This window comes from Macrobrachium rosenbergii, chromosome 7 (assembly GCF_040412425.1).
Source record: "Macrobrachium rosenbergii isolate ZJJX-2024 chromosome 7, ASM4041242v1, whole genome shotgun sequence".
In the NCBI taxonomy this organism is placed as follows: Eukaryota; Metazoa; Arthropoda; class Malacostraca; order Decapoda; family Palaemonidae; genus Macrobrachium; species Macrobrachium rosenbergii.
The window spans coordinates 16322501-16337500 of record NC_089747.1 but is presented as its reverse complement, the minus strand read 5'-3'; the positions used below and the strand labels follow the sequence as shown (position 1 = coordinate 16337500).

General features: G+C 38.8%; 2 protein-coding genes across 8 annotated transcripts in view; one reads left to right on the top strand and one right to left on the bottom strand.

Moving 5' to 3' along the window:
* The window catches only part of LOC136840180 (uncharacterized), a 63107-nt gene that overhangs the window by 20274 nt on the left and 27833 nt on the right, over positions 1 to 15000 (top strand). For 5 of the 7 annotated variants that reach the window (XM_067106663.1, XM_067106661.1, XM_067106660.1 and 2 more), the window contains exons 1-5: positions 1 to 642; positions 1165 to 1509; positions 2005 to 2070; positions 2887 to 2979; positions 5051 to 5803. The exon at positions 1 to 642 is cut by the window's left edge and continues 201 nt beyond it. In XM_067106663.1, the coding sequence (XP_066962764.1) occupies positions 1 to 642; positions 1165 to 1509; positions 2005 to 2070; positions 2887 to 2979; positions 5051 to 5149 (1245 nt within the window). In that variant the 3' untranslated portion in view covers positions 5150 to 5803. Of the gene's footprint in view, positions 643 to 1164; positions 1510 to 2004; positions 2071 to 2886; positions 2980 to 5050; positions 5804 to 10663; positions 11607 to 15000 lie in introns of those variants that run through there. The other 2 variants (XM_067106664.1, XM_067106665.1) reach the window with 2 other exon arrangements.
* LOC136840182 (venom protein 302-like) overlaps positions 12816 to 15000 on the bottom strand; it is a 2813-nt gene continuing 628 nt past the window's right edge. The window contains exons 1-3 of the mRNA XM_067106667.1: positions 14869 to 15000; positions 13900 to 14026; positions 12816 to 13440 (exon numbers count right to left, since the gene is read on the bottom strand). The exon at positions 14869 to 15000 is cut by the window's right edge and continues 628 nt beyond it. Of these exons, the coding sequence (XP_066962768.1) occupies positions 13252 to 13440; positions 13900 to 14026; positions 14869 to 14915 (363 nt within the window). The 5' untranslated portion in view covers positions 14916 to 15000 and the 3' untranslated portion in view covers positions 12816 to 13251. The remainder of the gene's footprint in view (positions 13441 to 13899; positions 14027 to 14868) is intronic.

The window sequence follows — 15000 nt, the reverse complement described above, 5'->3', positions numbered from 1 at the left end:
CAACTTGTGGTCAAGAGATCCATACCGTTCACTTGCTGGTCCATGATCGTGATGCCAGTCATGACTATACTCTCTCTTTGCTGCGTTGTGAACGCCCCCGTGAACCATGGGAAAACAACATATCGAATAAGCACTTATATTTTGAACTATGGCACCTACGGCCTCCTGCTTCTGTTTTTCCCTTACTTCACTCTCAGGAGCTATGCTTTGGCCGATATTCTGAGAAGGATGGGGAGACAACACGTAGATATCCGTAGATCAGTCATAGACAAGAGAGATGCCTTCACAGCAATCTACGTCACCTCGTCTTTCGGAGCGCTCTGCTACATAAATTACGATGCTATTTGGAATTGTCTGCAATTAATCTATAAGATGGAATTCACTATTTACAAGATACCTTCCATCGTGTGCGATTTTGTGAGTGAAATAACAGTCGTTATTCTCATTCTTTCTGTCTATTTCATACTGAAGATTCTGAGCATTGAATCACAGGAAAGTGTGGAGTTTCTCAGACAAGCGTTTGAATCGTCGTCGCCGTCCAACTCAAGTAATGGTCATCAACACCTGAAATTACAACACGTCGCCTTCAATTCTTGGGACGCTGTAGATACCACGAAACACGCCGAGACCGGGGGCCATTCGGTAAGAAGATACTTCTTGCTTGGTTCCCCTTCCCTATTAGCGTCGAGAGCACCTTCCTTACGGAAGAATGCCTGTTTTAGTATTCATGCTAAAAGGCTTTAATGAACCCCATAAAATGGATAGGCTCGAAGTCATCAGTTTTATGCTTCTTTAATGATTTGGTTCTAATGTCGACAAACACTCATTCCTGCTTTCATTATGAAAGGAGTGTATTACAAAAGCTCGTTTTGATATCTGATAATACCAATAAACGGGCAAACTGGGTAGTATGCAGAGTAGGGAGACAGGTATTTAGTGTTAGTGGGGGGGGGGGTTTCCCAGGGGCGGAAACTCCCCTCTGCCAGGTTAGGCCACGGCGACCTAAGTAAGGGTAGGAAGATAAAGTCTGGTTTGCTCAGGACACGGCATTCTAGGAAAGGTTTGGATTTCTCACGCCTACCCCCTGTCTCCCCTATCCTGCATCCGCTCCGGAAAATTAATTCAGGACACCCCTTTAACAAACTTAGTTTCTTCCCCCAACAGATCGCCACCTCCGAGAAGAAGCATCGAAGAGAACGGCACCAATCGATCACGGATCACAGAACCGTGCTCGAAGACGGCCACAACAGTCGCAAAGATGAAAATGTAAGGTGTTGCCAGAGAATTGCTTCCCGACTGATGGCGTTCGATGACGTCGTCCACGAGGTCGTGGATTACTTGTCTCCTCTGGTCATCATGATCCTGTTAAGTTGCACGCTGAACGCTACCACGATGCTCTACCTGATTAGCCAGAACCTCATTGCTATATACTATTACCTGACGTATAGCTTCCTGAAGACTATGAGCGTGGTCAGCATCGCCCGGTTAACTGAACCTCTCCGGTGGAAGGTTTGTCTCTCTCTTGTTTCTAGTGTGTTACTGTGCGTAGCTACATAATGAAAGTATTTATTGGGTAAATGGATTAATAAATAATAATGTATTTCTTAATCATATTTGATGGTGTTTTCGAGCAACCTGTTGGCTTGTACATTTTGTTTAGGAATGGGTACTATTTCGAGCAGAAAATGTAGTATTTCTTGTCAATCAGCAATTTTCCTTCAATTATGCAGGTACACAATTCAAGCACTGATGTCTTTAGATTAAGCACTGAATGCATAGGTACAATGATTGAATTTAAACTTTTAAAAGATGCACTTTAATCACGACATAGTTCCTTAGCTCTTACTAGACTTGATATGGGTTATGAAGTAAAGCTTCTGTGTAAGAGTAGTGAAAGATGAACTTCAAAACTAATCAGCAGTGGGTATCGAATAAGAGTTTTACTTATCAAAGATATCAGTTTATGCCTGTAATATTCAATGGTGAATCTTTTCCTGCTTCCAGCGAGAAAACTGTCTTCGTGAAATACGTAAGATTCTTGTAACCTGCGCCATGGAAGAAGAAGAAGAGGTAAGGCTGATTTTTGACGTTTAATAATAAGAAGAAAGAAAAAAAACTGGAATGGTCCTTTTGAGCTCTTCACCTAAGGGTGCATCGACTCAACAGTAAAGCGTTATAAATACACTTTGGAAACTTATTGCATATATATCACCAACAGGTTGCAAACAAGTCAGTGACCATAAGTGGACAATTAATCTTTGACAAATGCAGGATAATCGTATGAATCACTAGTTAGGACTACCTATAAATCGTTGACATGTATTTGATCTGTTTGTGATGTGTGCGTGTGCGATAAGTTACCGACATTTATTTTTGACATGTTATGCTGAAGTGTGCAGGCACCTAACTAGCAGTGTTGTATGCCCGCGACTGAGTTTGTGGAGTGAGCGCTGAGGAACCAGGAACTTTTTAAAGTCTGAAAGAGTTATTTGTTTTGTTTGATGTTATCCCCTTCATAATAGAATTTATTCATTATTGTTATACAATGACTGAGTGAACTGGCAAGAGTGAAGTGTTTTTTAGAGCAAATGCTAAGCTAGTGTGACGTGCAACTCGACATAAAGTTCGTAATCCACCCTGCAAGGAACCCCTTGCTACAACCTTTTATCTGATTTTTTTTTTTTTGAGAGCAGAGTGAGGCTGGGCATTCTCCCACAGTGGGGACTTTTCTTCCTTATTTTTCTTTTCTGTGTGTTTTTTTTAATTAGATGGACTTAATTAATTTCAAATATCTACTTGCTTTTACCAGAAATTTTTAGTTATTACTTTATTTATGTTGACAAATTTCATCCACGAAGCAGGTGCTGACGAAGTCCAATCTTTCAGGCTGTTCTGCGCAACGTGGAGAAATTGCTGCAGGCAAGTCCGCAGTTCCATGTCTACCAACTGTTCACACTGGACTGTCGCATATTATTGCCGGTAAGTTGCCTTGTTTATGATCGATGTTCTTTCGTTTCCGCAAGGGGGAGATTATGATCCAAGATGACTGGAGAGGGTGGAGACGGAACACCCCGACCATAGGGACTTTGTGCATCGTCCTGTAGGTCAGACTGAGGTTTCTTTATTCTGTTTTACTTATGTTGTGGAGAAAGGTGTTGGCCACGGGCTGGACGAGGCAAGTCTAAACGTAAAGTAGATAACGCATGAAATATTATTGTTACATAGAAACAACATACGTAGTCTTTACTTTGTTCATTATTATTATTATTATTATTATTATTATTATTATTATTATTATTATTATTATTATTATTATTATTATTATTATTATATTGTCTCCGGATCTTGATCATAAACAGTGGCTCCTGAGTGTTCTCATCAGTTGACCCGATCATGAATGACCTTGCCATACATTCCAAGGTCACAGACCTGTAAATTTTATGACAAAATGCCATAATGTCAACACCAAAACAGTTGTTCTCTTGTTGCATAACTGATAAGCCAGCCTTTTATAATTTTTTTTTTATTTCAAAATGCCACCATATCAACACCAACTAGTCTCCTTGCTGTACAATTGATAAGCCAGCCTTTTATAACTTTGTATATATATTAATGTTGCTCTTAAATGAACCAAGTTTTCCCAAATTTGTTAACGAAAAAGGTGGGATCCTCCCTTTTATATAATATGCTCGTTACCCCGTAGAAAAAACTCGGGTAAAAGACGAGAAGCAAAGAGTTAAAGGTAAATGGGAAACGGAAGCAGAAAAACATAGCCTCAAGGTCATAATTTCACCGCATATGATGACTCCAAATTCGTCGAGCGTCACTGCGCAAACCGTTCATGATGAAGGCTGCGTGCTTAACGAGTTAAACTGCCTGGACTGGTCGACCGCTGGAGGCAGGAAAAACCGAGAAGTATAATTAGTTATGAGAGCAAGGAAGAACAAATGTAATATCAGTATATAATGTGGAAAATTTGAAATCAACTATTTTCTAATTAATATTACAAGGGCTATTGTGGTATCATATTTATGATTTGCCTCTATTTTATTAACTGGCTGATGGAAGCATAATCATTCTTGCGGGATGATTAATTGAAAATTATGGAAACGGATAAACTCGAAGGGCAGAGATAAAGAGATACATAAAAAAGAAGAATAAGATATTTAGATAACTAAGAATAGAAATTTGAAGTAAAAACCAAGATATTACCCAAAGAATATGTCCATGAAAATTAAGGACGCCACAAAGCTGAAAGGACACACATAAATATGAGTAATGCATAATGATGACAACAAGAAAAATAATTGGATAACAAGGACTAAAAATATGAGGTAAAACTGTACGGTTTTCGTTCACCATTACTTGAGAAGAAGAGAAACTCATCATCACGAATCTGCTTCCTCATTTCGCACTCATTAAATGTGCTTGCGTGTCCTTGTCCCTGTTAAACTTTTTAAAGAGCTGTACACACTTACATAATTTCACATACCTGTGCAGTCTAGGTGATATCTAATATGCAGAGAAAATTTGCCAGAATAAAGTTTTACATGTTCGAGACAAAGTTAGCTTATACTGCAACACACATGTACATACAAATATATACTGTTTATATATATAAGCATATATATATATATATATATATATATATAGAGAGAGAGAGAGAGAGAGAGAGAGAGAGAGAGAGAGAGAGAGAGAGAGAGAGAGAGAGAGAGAGAGAGAGAGAGAGAGAGAGAGTTTTGGGTAACTCCATAAATCCGTCAAATTTCCACATCTTTAGTGCATGCAAGAAAATGAAGTCACCCTATTAATATTTATCACTTAATCCCCGATTCAGGATTTCAGAAACTTTTTAGTATCCCAAACGTGTATTCATTTCTCTCTGTCTTTCTCTCTTGATACATTACAAGGAATTAAAATCTTATTAATTTTAATGCTGCCTTAATTTTCATTCTGGGCACTCAGCACCTGATTTCTTAGCCGTATTATTATTATTATTATTATTATTATTATTATTATTATTATTATTATTATTATTATTATTTGACAGGTTGCCCATGGAGTAGTGACGTACTTGGTTATTTGCTTCCAGTTTAATTACTCAGAAGACCCCAGGCTAGTTGGGAATTCTACAGCTGATACTGAATGAAGAACTTCTCTCTAGTGAAATCTGCCTTTTAACATTAAGACAGGGGAGAGAGAAAGAGACTGGATATGGACTATCGGGTCGGTTATTATCTGGTGCGTTTTTGCTATATATGTATTAATATTGTGGTTATGGCGTTTTGGTTTTGTGAATTCCGTTTCTGGAAGATTATATATTAACTCTTAGCAAAAAAATATATGCTGAAATTTACTTTCTGTGTATATCTCATATATCTCGAAGTTAACAGAGAAAGGGACTGGTCCCTTTGGTTTAAAACCGCGCGTTCGAAGGAATATGCAAAAATGTTCTGACACATGAAGGCAATTTTATTATTCTTTGAATCTTAACGTAAGGACAAGCCGTGTGTCAAAGATAAGCCTCATAAAATTAAAAGGTACGACAGCTTTTGTTTTCTTTTACGAGGTGGTATGTTCTAATTGCTTTATAAAAATGTAATACCTTTTTTTAACGTGTAGTCGACTTACTTTTGAAAGATGTTATACCTTTAGTTGGTCTTCAAAGATGTAACACCTGTGTGTATAAAGGAGTTACCGTCTAGTGTTATGGTGCATTAGATTCTTTTAACATCCTTTCAAGAACAGATAATTGCTGATCGACACAGACTCAGTTTGAAGGATATACATTTCAAGGATTCATGTGAGTTAATAATTTATGAATGTTAAAAATATGTCCTTTGCTTCCCGGACAATTTTCTTTTCTTTGTTACTGTGTGAAAGCAAGGCCATCAGATTCCAAGGTTGGGCCTGGTTGTATAGGGACGTGCTTATTATAATTCCTAAATAATAACGGTTATTGCTATTTTAAGTCGAGTCAGGCTAGCCAATATACCCTGTGTACCACAAGTGGGTAATTTTAACAAGACTTGTCGCTCAGCAAAGACAACTTGGAGGCCCCAGTAGGCCTAACCATATTAGGATATCGCGGACTTTATTGTCACTTTGCTTCGCTTTGTTTGGTTTTATGTACAGTCCTCCACAGGGATAATTCCCACTCTGGCGGGAACATGTACGTTTTCAAAATAAGGTGCTTCTTATATTTTATAATTGTCTTTCAGTGTTTTCTCGTCAGTATCGTAGCTCCTGCAGAATAGGAGAGTTTTTAACTCCTTTTTAAATTCGCATTCTTTTATGCCCTTCACTTCAGGCGGTATTTTGTTGTATAGTCTTGGTGCGCAGTGTACAAATGCTCCCTCGCCTGACTTACAATTTGTTGTAGGTTCAAACTTTAATTATCGCTCTTCAGAGCCCATGGTCAAATTTTTAATTTAAACCATTAGGGCATTTTGTACTGGGAAAATGTTACTATCCCCTGTTTTAATGTGTGCCTTGAAGGTTTCTGACAGTTTATTTAGCAAATGACCTAACCAACCATACTAAAACTAATCTAGGGTATCAAATCCATACCCATGTGCATGATAATAGTGTGAAAATATTTCATAAACTTTAATATGTGGATAAGGGCTTTCAGTGGTATAAAGGTTCTTTTATTTCACCCGTTTTTTTTCCCACCCAAAAACTCCGCTTTCCCACTGTGGTCCCCCTAATTATATGGTATAGGGGTGGGGTGTGCAGTCTCTAATAAAAGTGCTCATTCGCTAATGATTGTCAGAAACATTCAAAACACATTAAAACATAGGAAAAATATATATTCAAGTCCAAAATCCAATAATAGTTTAAAGTAAAATAATACCAGCAACGCAAAGCATAGCAGCAGATGAGTGTTTCCCTGATTTTTCTTCAGAACAAGGCTGTAGTTTATTTTCAAAGGTTACCTTTAAACATAAAATCAGCATCTAAACAATTGTCTGGATATAGACTGTTTTTTTCATAAGTTTGTCGTGATTCAGACGAATTGACATTAATTTCATTCGGAAAGTTTATTAATGACACCAGCCCCCCACCCCTCATACCCAACAGCAGGGGGTTGCAGTGGGAAACCTTAGGTAGTATTCTGGTACCGTATTTTAATTCTTAACAAAATACATGAACCATATAATTTACGGAATGGTTATCTGTGTTATGTATTTAAAAATATTTTTGTCAGCACAGATAGGCTACTTTGATTTCCAAATACATGAACCATATATTTTTCCCACAAGTTAAATTGTGGTTTATGCATTTCTGACTGTTTTCTGTCCAAACCACTTGGTTTTGTTTTTCCCATGTCCCAGTATATCCTGCTGTTATGGGGAGCCCAGTGGGGAGCTTGGGTTTTTGGACAAAGGAAAACTAGACTAGGATGAGATGCACCAATCAGAGAGGTAGGGAATGCACAACTGACGATGTAATCAGTTGAAAAATACATAGTTGTTCCACTGGGAATACAAACCATTGCCGTTTATGTGAGTATCCTTCAGTGTGAGCTGGAATCTGTTGTTGAAACTTGGTGGTAGTTTGGCGAGAAGGGAAACCCTCTCTTGCCTGTGATCACTGAGCACAGTTTCTTCAGCCTCTGTTGAGGGAGGATGTTTTGACTGCCAAGTTGCAACTTTTTTTCACTCATTATTTTTGTTGTTGCTTTGTTATGGTGTTTATTCCAGAGAAATGGATGTGCCTAGGAATAGTTAAAAGGGTAGGTTTGAAGTGTTTTAACTATTGTGTAGGTGCCTTGTCATAAGTGTGTGTGTATGTGTGTTTGTGTAGATCTCCACTGATACTGTTCCTTCTATAGGGGTTGGACAAGCAATTCAGATTTTTCCTGTGACGAGTGTGCAAGTTGGTCTCCTTTGCAGTGGAAAAGGTTTGGGAATGAAAGGAGGAAGGCTAAAAAGTACAGTATTTGCCAGTGTTGTCAGGAGGAAACTCTCCCCATTTGACACTACTGAATCTCCCAACCCCCAAACGCTCATCTATTGGTGTGTGCGTGTGTGTGCTGGACTCTCCAGTGGTGAAACTGTATGCATGCTCCAGAGATGACATCATCAATTGAATACTTACAGATTTGGCGTTCTCTCGGTACTCTGGGAACCATTGTTTACTGCATCCTCAGTTGGATCTTAGTAGTTTGTTGATGCTACACCAATTTAGAGGCAAGCCTGTTGAGTCTATGGTAGCAACCATCTTACCAGTGGGAGATGACCCTGCAACCTCAGCCACAGCTTCAATATTTGTCTTTTTTGCTATAACTAGATCTTGTGCACTGTTAGAGGAGGGTAAGATGAAGAAGCACATGCACACTTCTTTCTCCTCCTCCATATCATTGTCAAGCTCTTCCTCCTCCTTATTTCTGTTCCCGTCTCTTCCTTTCTCAGGAAGTAGTAGTCCAGGGAGCCCTCTCATAAGAGGTCCTGCTAAACTTAAAGTTAGTGCCTTTCCCCCCTTGTTAACCCTTCCACAAGTAGGGGAAATAAAGGGGTCCCAGAGTGAGCTCAATCCTCTTGAGTCTTTCCGTGACCTTTTGGACAGGAAGACAGCTTCATACACTTACATCTGTGTTTCTGCCGAGGTAGTGTGGTAGAATCAACTCTTTTTGTTTGGCACGTGCAGTCTCTTGATTGCACTGCACTACCTACGGGTATCTTATCAGAGTGTGTGTGTGTGTGTGTGTGTATGTGATTGTGCAGCATCGCGGTGGGTTCCTGTTTCTCCCTGAATCACCAAGGTATGCGTGCTCAATAGCATTCTTGTTCACTCTCCTGTGGCTTTTGTTAGTCAGATAGGAAGCCTCACAGGAGGGATGACTGCAGTTCAGAACCTGATTTATGGATCATCCTCAGTTTTTGGCTCATTGCTCCGTACCAGTTGAACTTTAACGTACACCACATTCCAATGAGCAATCACAGAGGCAGGCTGACATTTTGTTAGTCCGGACACCTTGAACCATCTTGCAGTCTCCTTCAAGCCCTCCAAAACATTGAAGGGTACTGTGGCCAAGCATTCGGGGGCCAGTACGTGGAGGACTCTAAGCTCCTTTAAACCATGACAAGGCGCTCAGATTCTTCTTCCTTACAAAAGGCCAGGTATTCCCCCACCCTTTTTGACATTCCATTCCAACTTCGGATCAAAGGGGAGGCAGTGGGGAAGAAGGAAGGTGGACGCTTCCTGATAAACCTGGTAAGGTGAAAATATCATAGGCTAAAAATGCATTTTAGTACACCTATCCTAATGAACATCATTGCCTAGCCTGGCCTAACCTACCTTAAACATAATTAGAACACTTACATTAGCCCACAGTAGGGAAAAGTCATTAACACAAAGCTTATCGTAGAACAAAATGTTGAATATCTCAAATGTAAATTATTGAATAATGTACAGTAATCCCTTGGTTATTGGGATTAATAAATCCATGGCCCTACCTAATAATGGAAATATACAGTTATCATGAAAAAACACTTTCAGTGTAAAATGGTAACTTTGTACCCTGACTTCCCCTACCTTGTCACCATGCACTACTGCATACACTGCATATGTGTATAAACAACAAACAACACTATATAGTTATGAATGGATGTTAAGCCATAAGTTCCCATCTTTTTTCCCCCTGTTTTGTAACAAGATACACACACACTATAGAGTACAAATTACACACAATACAATGTGGTAGGTGTTGCACAGTACGTACACTACTACTACCTTACTTTTTTCCTAGAACCAGTTGTGGCGGCACAACGTTGTGTGGTTGACCAAGCTACACTAGGACAGAACAGCATTTCCTTTGAGGCTTATGGTGGTTAAAGATCAGATGAAAGAAAGATCACTGGCTTCCTTTTCCTTTATTTCTGTCTTCAGCCGGGCAACAGATAGCTGTATTCTTGCTGGTTGGCCCAGATGTAGGTTAGTTAAATAACAGAGCTTCCAATCTGACTGTTGTTGGTATATGTGACTCCCTCTGTCCCTTTTTTCAGCAACTGGGTGGAAGAAAAATGCCAATAAATCATATGTTTCTTGGATTTTGTGATAATATGGTACCTTCTGAAATGTTCCTCCTGTCCCACAAAGGAAACAAAAGTTCTGATTTTCTAGTTTTAGAATAAAAAAACCCATACTCTGGCCCAAGGCCCTATCATCGTCGACATTTCATGTATTAGGACCAACATTTCACATTGATAGGCGGTTTCATCTTTCCCTTGCTCACTTTTGTGACCAGGAGCAACACCAGTCTTGATCTCTAGATGGTACTTACTACTTAAGGAGTTATTCTCAACATAAGTGAAGTTTTAATATTCCTAGGAACAAATTGCAGGTTTAAGAAAATTTGGATTTTTAAAAAATATGCAAACTTCCAGTCTTTCATCAAAATCCCATCTCAGACCAACCCTGCATTTGTCCCTGTTGTCAAAGGAAATAGTTAGGTTGTTTACTGAGTGACTGGGTCCGCCCCATCCCTCGCACTTATCTTCAGTTATTTAGCAGTGATCAGGCGAGCTTCAGTGTTATGTATCCAAGGAAAATGTAAAGTATCATAAAGTTGTGACTTTCCACCTTTAGTAACGTTCATAATTTGGAATTACGCCATGTTCTCTTAAAAAAAAATTAAGTTGCTTCGTTGTTCTTACAGAGGATGACATGATTTCATGAGGCAGTAGCGAACAGCCATCACGCGTTCGTTTTAGATTAAGCCAGCTTTGTGCTGCCACGGGATCTTGTTGTAGGCAGCCCGTAAGTCATTATGCAGATGCCACAGTGGCGAAGCACTAACATACGGAAAACCTAGAGCGACTTGGAATATCAGAAATCTAAGTGATTGGTCATTTTGAGAAATGACGTATACATCACGGAACTGTTAGAAAAGTATTGGATAACTTCTCAAAATGTGTCAGTATAGGGTATTCTGGAGCAAACCAGAACAAACTATGTTAGTAAGCATTTGCGATGGTTTTATGATACAGTATATATTCAAATCGACAAAAATAGATATTGATATATTTTTTCTATTTTCATTATACCTTGATTATGTATTGAAAGTAACTTAAGCCTAATTTTTTCTTTTCTCTTGTATTTCATTTTAATGTATTACATTTGTATTTTGTAACTTGTATTTTAATCCAGATCTTTTATAAAAAAAATCAAGTGGGGGTGTGGGATGTTATGTTTTTTTTTTTTACCTAACGTTATTGTGAACTATTTGCAAAATTTGTTAACTGTAAGATGGGGCTGATAGCACAGGATGTGCCGTTTATATATCAGGGCAATAAAAGTTACTCATAAATTTTATTATTACGTTAATCGCAATCGCTGTTGTTTGTTGCCGGGCGCTGAGGACATGAGAAGGCAATTTTAGAAATAAAAACATAAAGATTTGTTAAGCTTCCATTCGTGAATATCAGTACTTCATTAAGTATTGCCATAAGATTAACGTTTATTTGTCGGAAAGAATGATTTCAAGAGAAGTGATTTCGTATTGTGTGATTAGTCATGTATATTTTTTACAGGAACCTTACCTCTCCATTATATAGCTTGGGCTTCTCGCCAGCGGTAGATAACGCTATATAATGGAGATGTAAGTATTTAAAGAATTAACCCTAACTATTGATGTATTTGCAATATTCCCGCACATGTGTTTGGTGCTTCAAGCACTGTCTTAATATTTTGATTTTTTAGTTTTTTTTGTGATTAGTGTTTGTACAATTACTGGTTCATACTTTCTCACATACACGAAGTGTAAATTTGATATTTATATTTTTCTTCATTCCGTCATTTTCGATATAACTGTATCCTCAGAACCTGTATTATTAGGCTATATTAATTCTTTCGGCTCAGTAGACCCAGTGTCCTTCAAGACTATTTCTTCTGTTTAATTTAAGTGGATCTTTGACCGTCCATCCCAGTCTTCAGCTGACTCCTGTCATTTTAGATAAGAGGCCTTGGTACACCGTTCTCCTTTTCGTCCTATTTTTTTTTCCTTCAGTCTTGGAGAGATTTTCATCATGGTTATATTGCAGTCCAGGTGTGTTTCGTTGCAGCATCTGGCAACTATCAGTGTACACAATGGCTGCTGAAGAAACTGGGATACTCGTTGGTATTGTGTTTTGAGTCTTTATTTTTTTGCTGGAAATTTGCTTGAAAGCATTACAAACCCAAACTTCGTAGGGTCAAGGACAAGTCAAACTTTATTGAACAACAGCACTTTACTTTGTTTCACTTTGTTTGGTCTTATGTACAGCCCTCCACTGGGATAATTCCCTCTCCGGCGGGCCCATTTACGTTTTCAAAATAAGGTGCTTCTTATGTCTTATAATTGTCTGTCAGTGTTTTCTCGTCAGTATCGTAGCCCCTGCAGAATAGGAGAGTCTTCAGTAGATATTGTCATAGTTTCCATAGACTATGGTGCATTTAGCCCGATTTCCATGTTTGCCAGACACTATCTTTGGGATGTTTCGTCTTTAGGCTTGGTGGGTCCTGGGCGGGCGAAACCCATTGGTGCTCGCACGTCTTTTTGTGGTTATTTATTTGGCCAGAAAATAGTTTCTGAAAATCATCACATTCTCTCTCTCTCTCTCTCTCTCTCTCTCTCTCTCTCTCTCTCTCTCTCTCTCTCTCTCTCTCTCTCTCCAAACCCTGTTGCTGTGTGAACGCGAAAACCGAGAATCTTTTCTTGCTTTTGCAGAAATAATTTACTTACCTCAAAACATCAAAGTGTGTTACATCATTATGTAAAGGATAGCATCTAATTACAGAGATGGACAGTAATGTGTTGGAAATTGAAACTGTTGTTTGGGAAAAGTTTTTGCTTTTGTTTTTATTTATTATATTTTCGGTGAAGCAATTTTATTTTGGTTTTGCAGTGCATAGCCAGAGCAAAAAAAATGTTTCTCATTCGACCACCTAAAGAGAAGTGAAATGATTCAGGGTACGCACACACAGTGGCCACATCTCGAATTATGAAGTTCTCGTGACAATTCCGTTCAAGTGAAATTTTGGTAAAATATCGAACTCAGACCTTTACAGTTTTAGCCGTAACCAACACAGAGGTCAGCAGTAAACAACAAACCTTGCCATAACATCGAAGCAAACCGTGATTAGGATGTATCAAACAAGCGTGAATCCAGAGTGCTTTAACAACAGAAGACGGAGAGTCTTAAAATTTCGTTAGCCTCGGTATCAAGATGGTGGGCCAGTCAGAATGCTTCGGCTAACTTCTGGAATCTACTTTGACGAAGGCGTGGTCGAAGAGGCAGGTTCCGTCGGGGTAGTGGTGGTGACATCGGTGGCGTTCTGGCATTTGCCTTCAAAGCCAAGGCTGTCCTCGTAGCCTCCGGGTACCTTCACGCATGTGTACCCTTCTGCACAAGTGCCACTCACGCCCCATGGTCCTCCGCATTGCTCCTCCGGTCCCTGGAAATTACCGTTGTTTATTAGTCAGGGTTTATCACTGGATATCAGTTTTAAAAACTAAGTCGGGTTTTAATCTATAAAATTTTCGGTACTATGCAAAAATATTTTCAGGATGTGTAGAGTTCTCCCATTTCAAGCTTGAGCCAAAAATAATAATAATAATAATAATAATAATAATAATAATAATAATAATAATAATAATAATAATTTGAAGACACTTTGAACGGAAAGTAATATATAAGACGTTATGTTTTCAAGTAGGGTTTATCCTTTAAAGTTTTAGTTTATAAGGCAGATGCCTTTTAATTAGCGCATGCATGCCCCAGATTAGACATCTGCATTCTTGAATGTACTGGGTATACATATTTAGCCGAGGTATATTTACATGCAAGTACATAATTTTTATGCATCTTAATACATGGTCCAGAGGAAGAAACGTAACCGAAATCCAAGACTCACCTTGGCACATTCCTTGCAGCACTTGCAGGCGTCATCTACCCTTCCATAAGAACAGCTGGCTTCCGTAGGTTCGTCAGTGCAGGTGAAATCTACGTCTTTGTGGCAGGGACAGGTAAGGCCGTAGGCACTGCAGGAAGAAAAAAAAGCATGAACTGATGAGGGTGGAGGTGCAGACATCACCGATGTAATCAGAAGTTCGTGAGACTTAGAAGACTGGAGAGTATATCCTTGTCATTTAAACAGGGTTACATTTATATAACTATCAACTTCGAACATGTGAACAAGAGGTTAAAAACAAGTAAACTAATGGCAAAGCCCATGACATACAATATGCGAGAAAGGGGCAGTTTTGCAATTCGCTGGACCATGAAGTCAGAAATTACTTGAAATAGGAACATAATTACCTGTAATAGTAACTTGGAATGAGAACTATTTCAGGTAGGCGAATGACTGTAATTACCTCAAATGCGAAAGTGAGAATGATGACCATCAGCCATTGTTAAAAAGGGGGGTGTGGCCGTGTTAATGTCAAAAAGAAACCGGTTATTATGACGTACTGAGCTTCAAAGCTGGAACCAGGACTAGCACCAGCGAAGCCATGATAACGATATATTGAAATGCATGTCCACTTCAGTTTTTGTAATTCTCACTCATCTTCAGTTATGTCTGGGAAACCTTTTCCATGCCTCTGTTTACGGTTGTGCCTCACTAATGTTTCTTTCCCGTAATTGTTTTCTTCTGACTTTTACAAAGATTATATTTAGTTATCCGTCTCACTGGCCCTCACATGAAAAATCATAAGATACATGTTATCAAGGAAAGGTTACTAGTACAAAGCGAAATGGCAAATAAAAAAATATTAAAAATGAAATAAATAAATCATGCGAAAAACACGTCTTTCGATAAACAGTGCTTAAGATAGGCAAAAGTTCGAGCGTTTGCCCTTCCAGGGAATCTAGATATGCTTACCTTTCAATTAAAGCGACGAAACCGAGCAAAAGGATAATTGTCTTCATCTTGGTGTGGGCGACTCGCACTAGTCAACTGCACGATGGTCTGAACCTCTGTGAAACCCCGTGGAACAATCGTTGCCTTTTATAC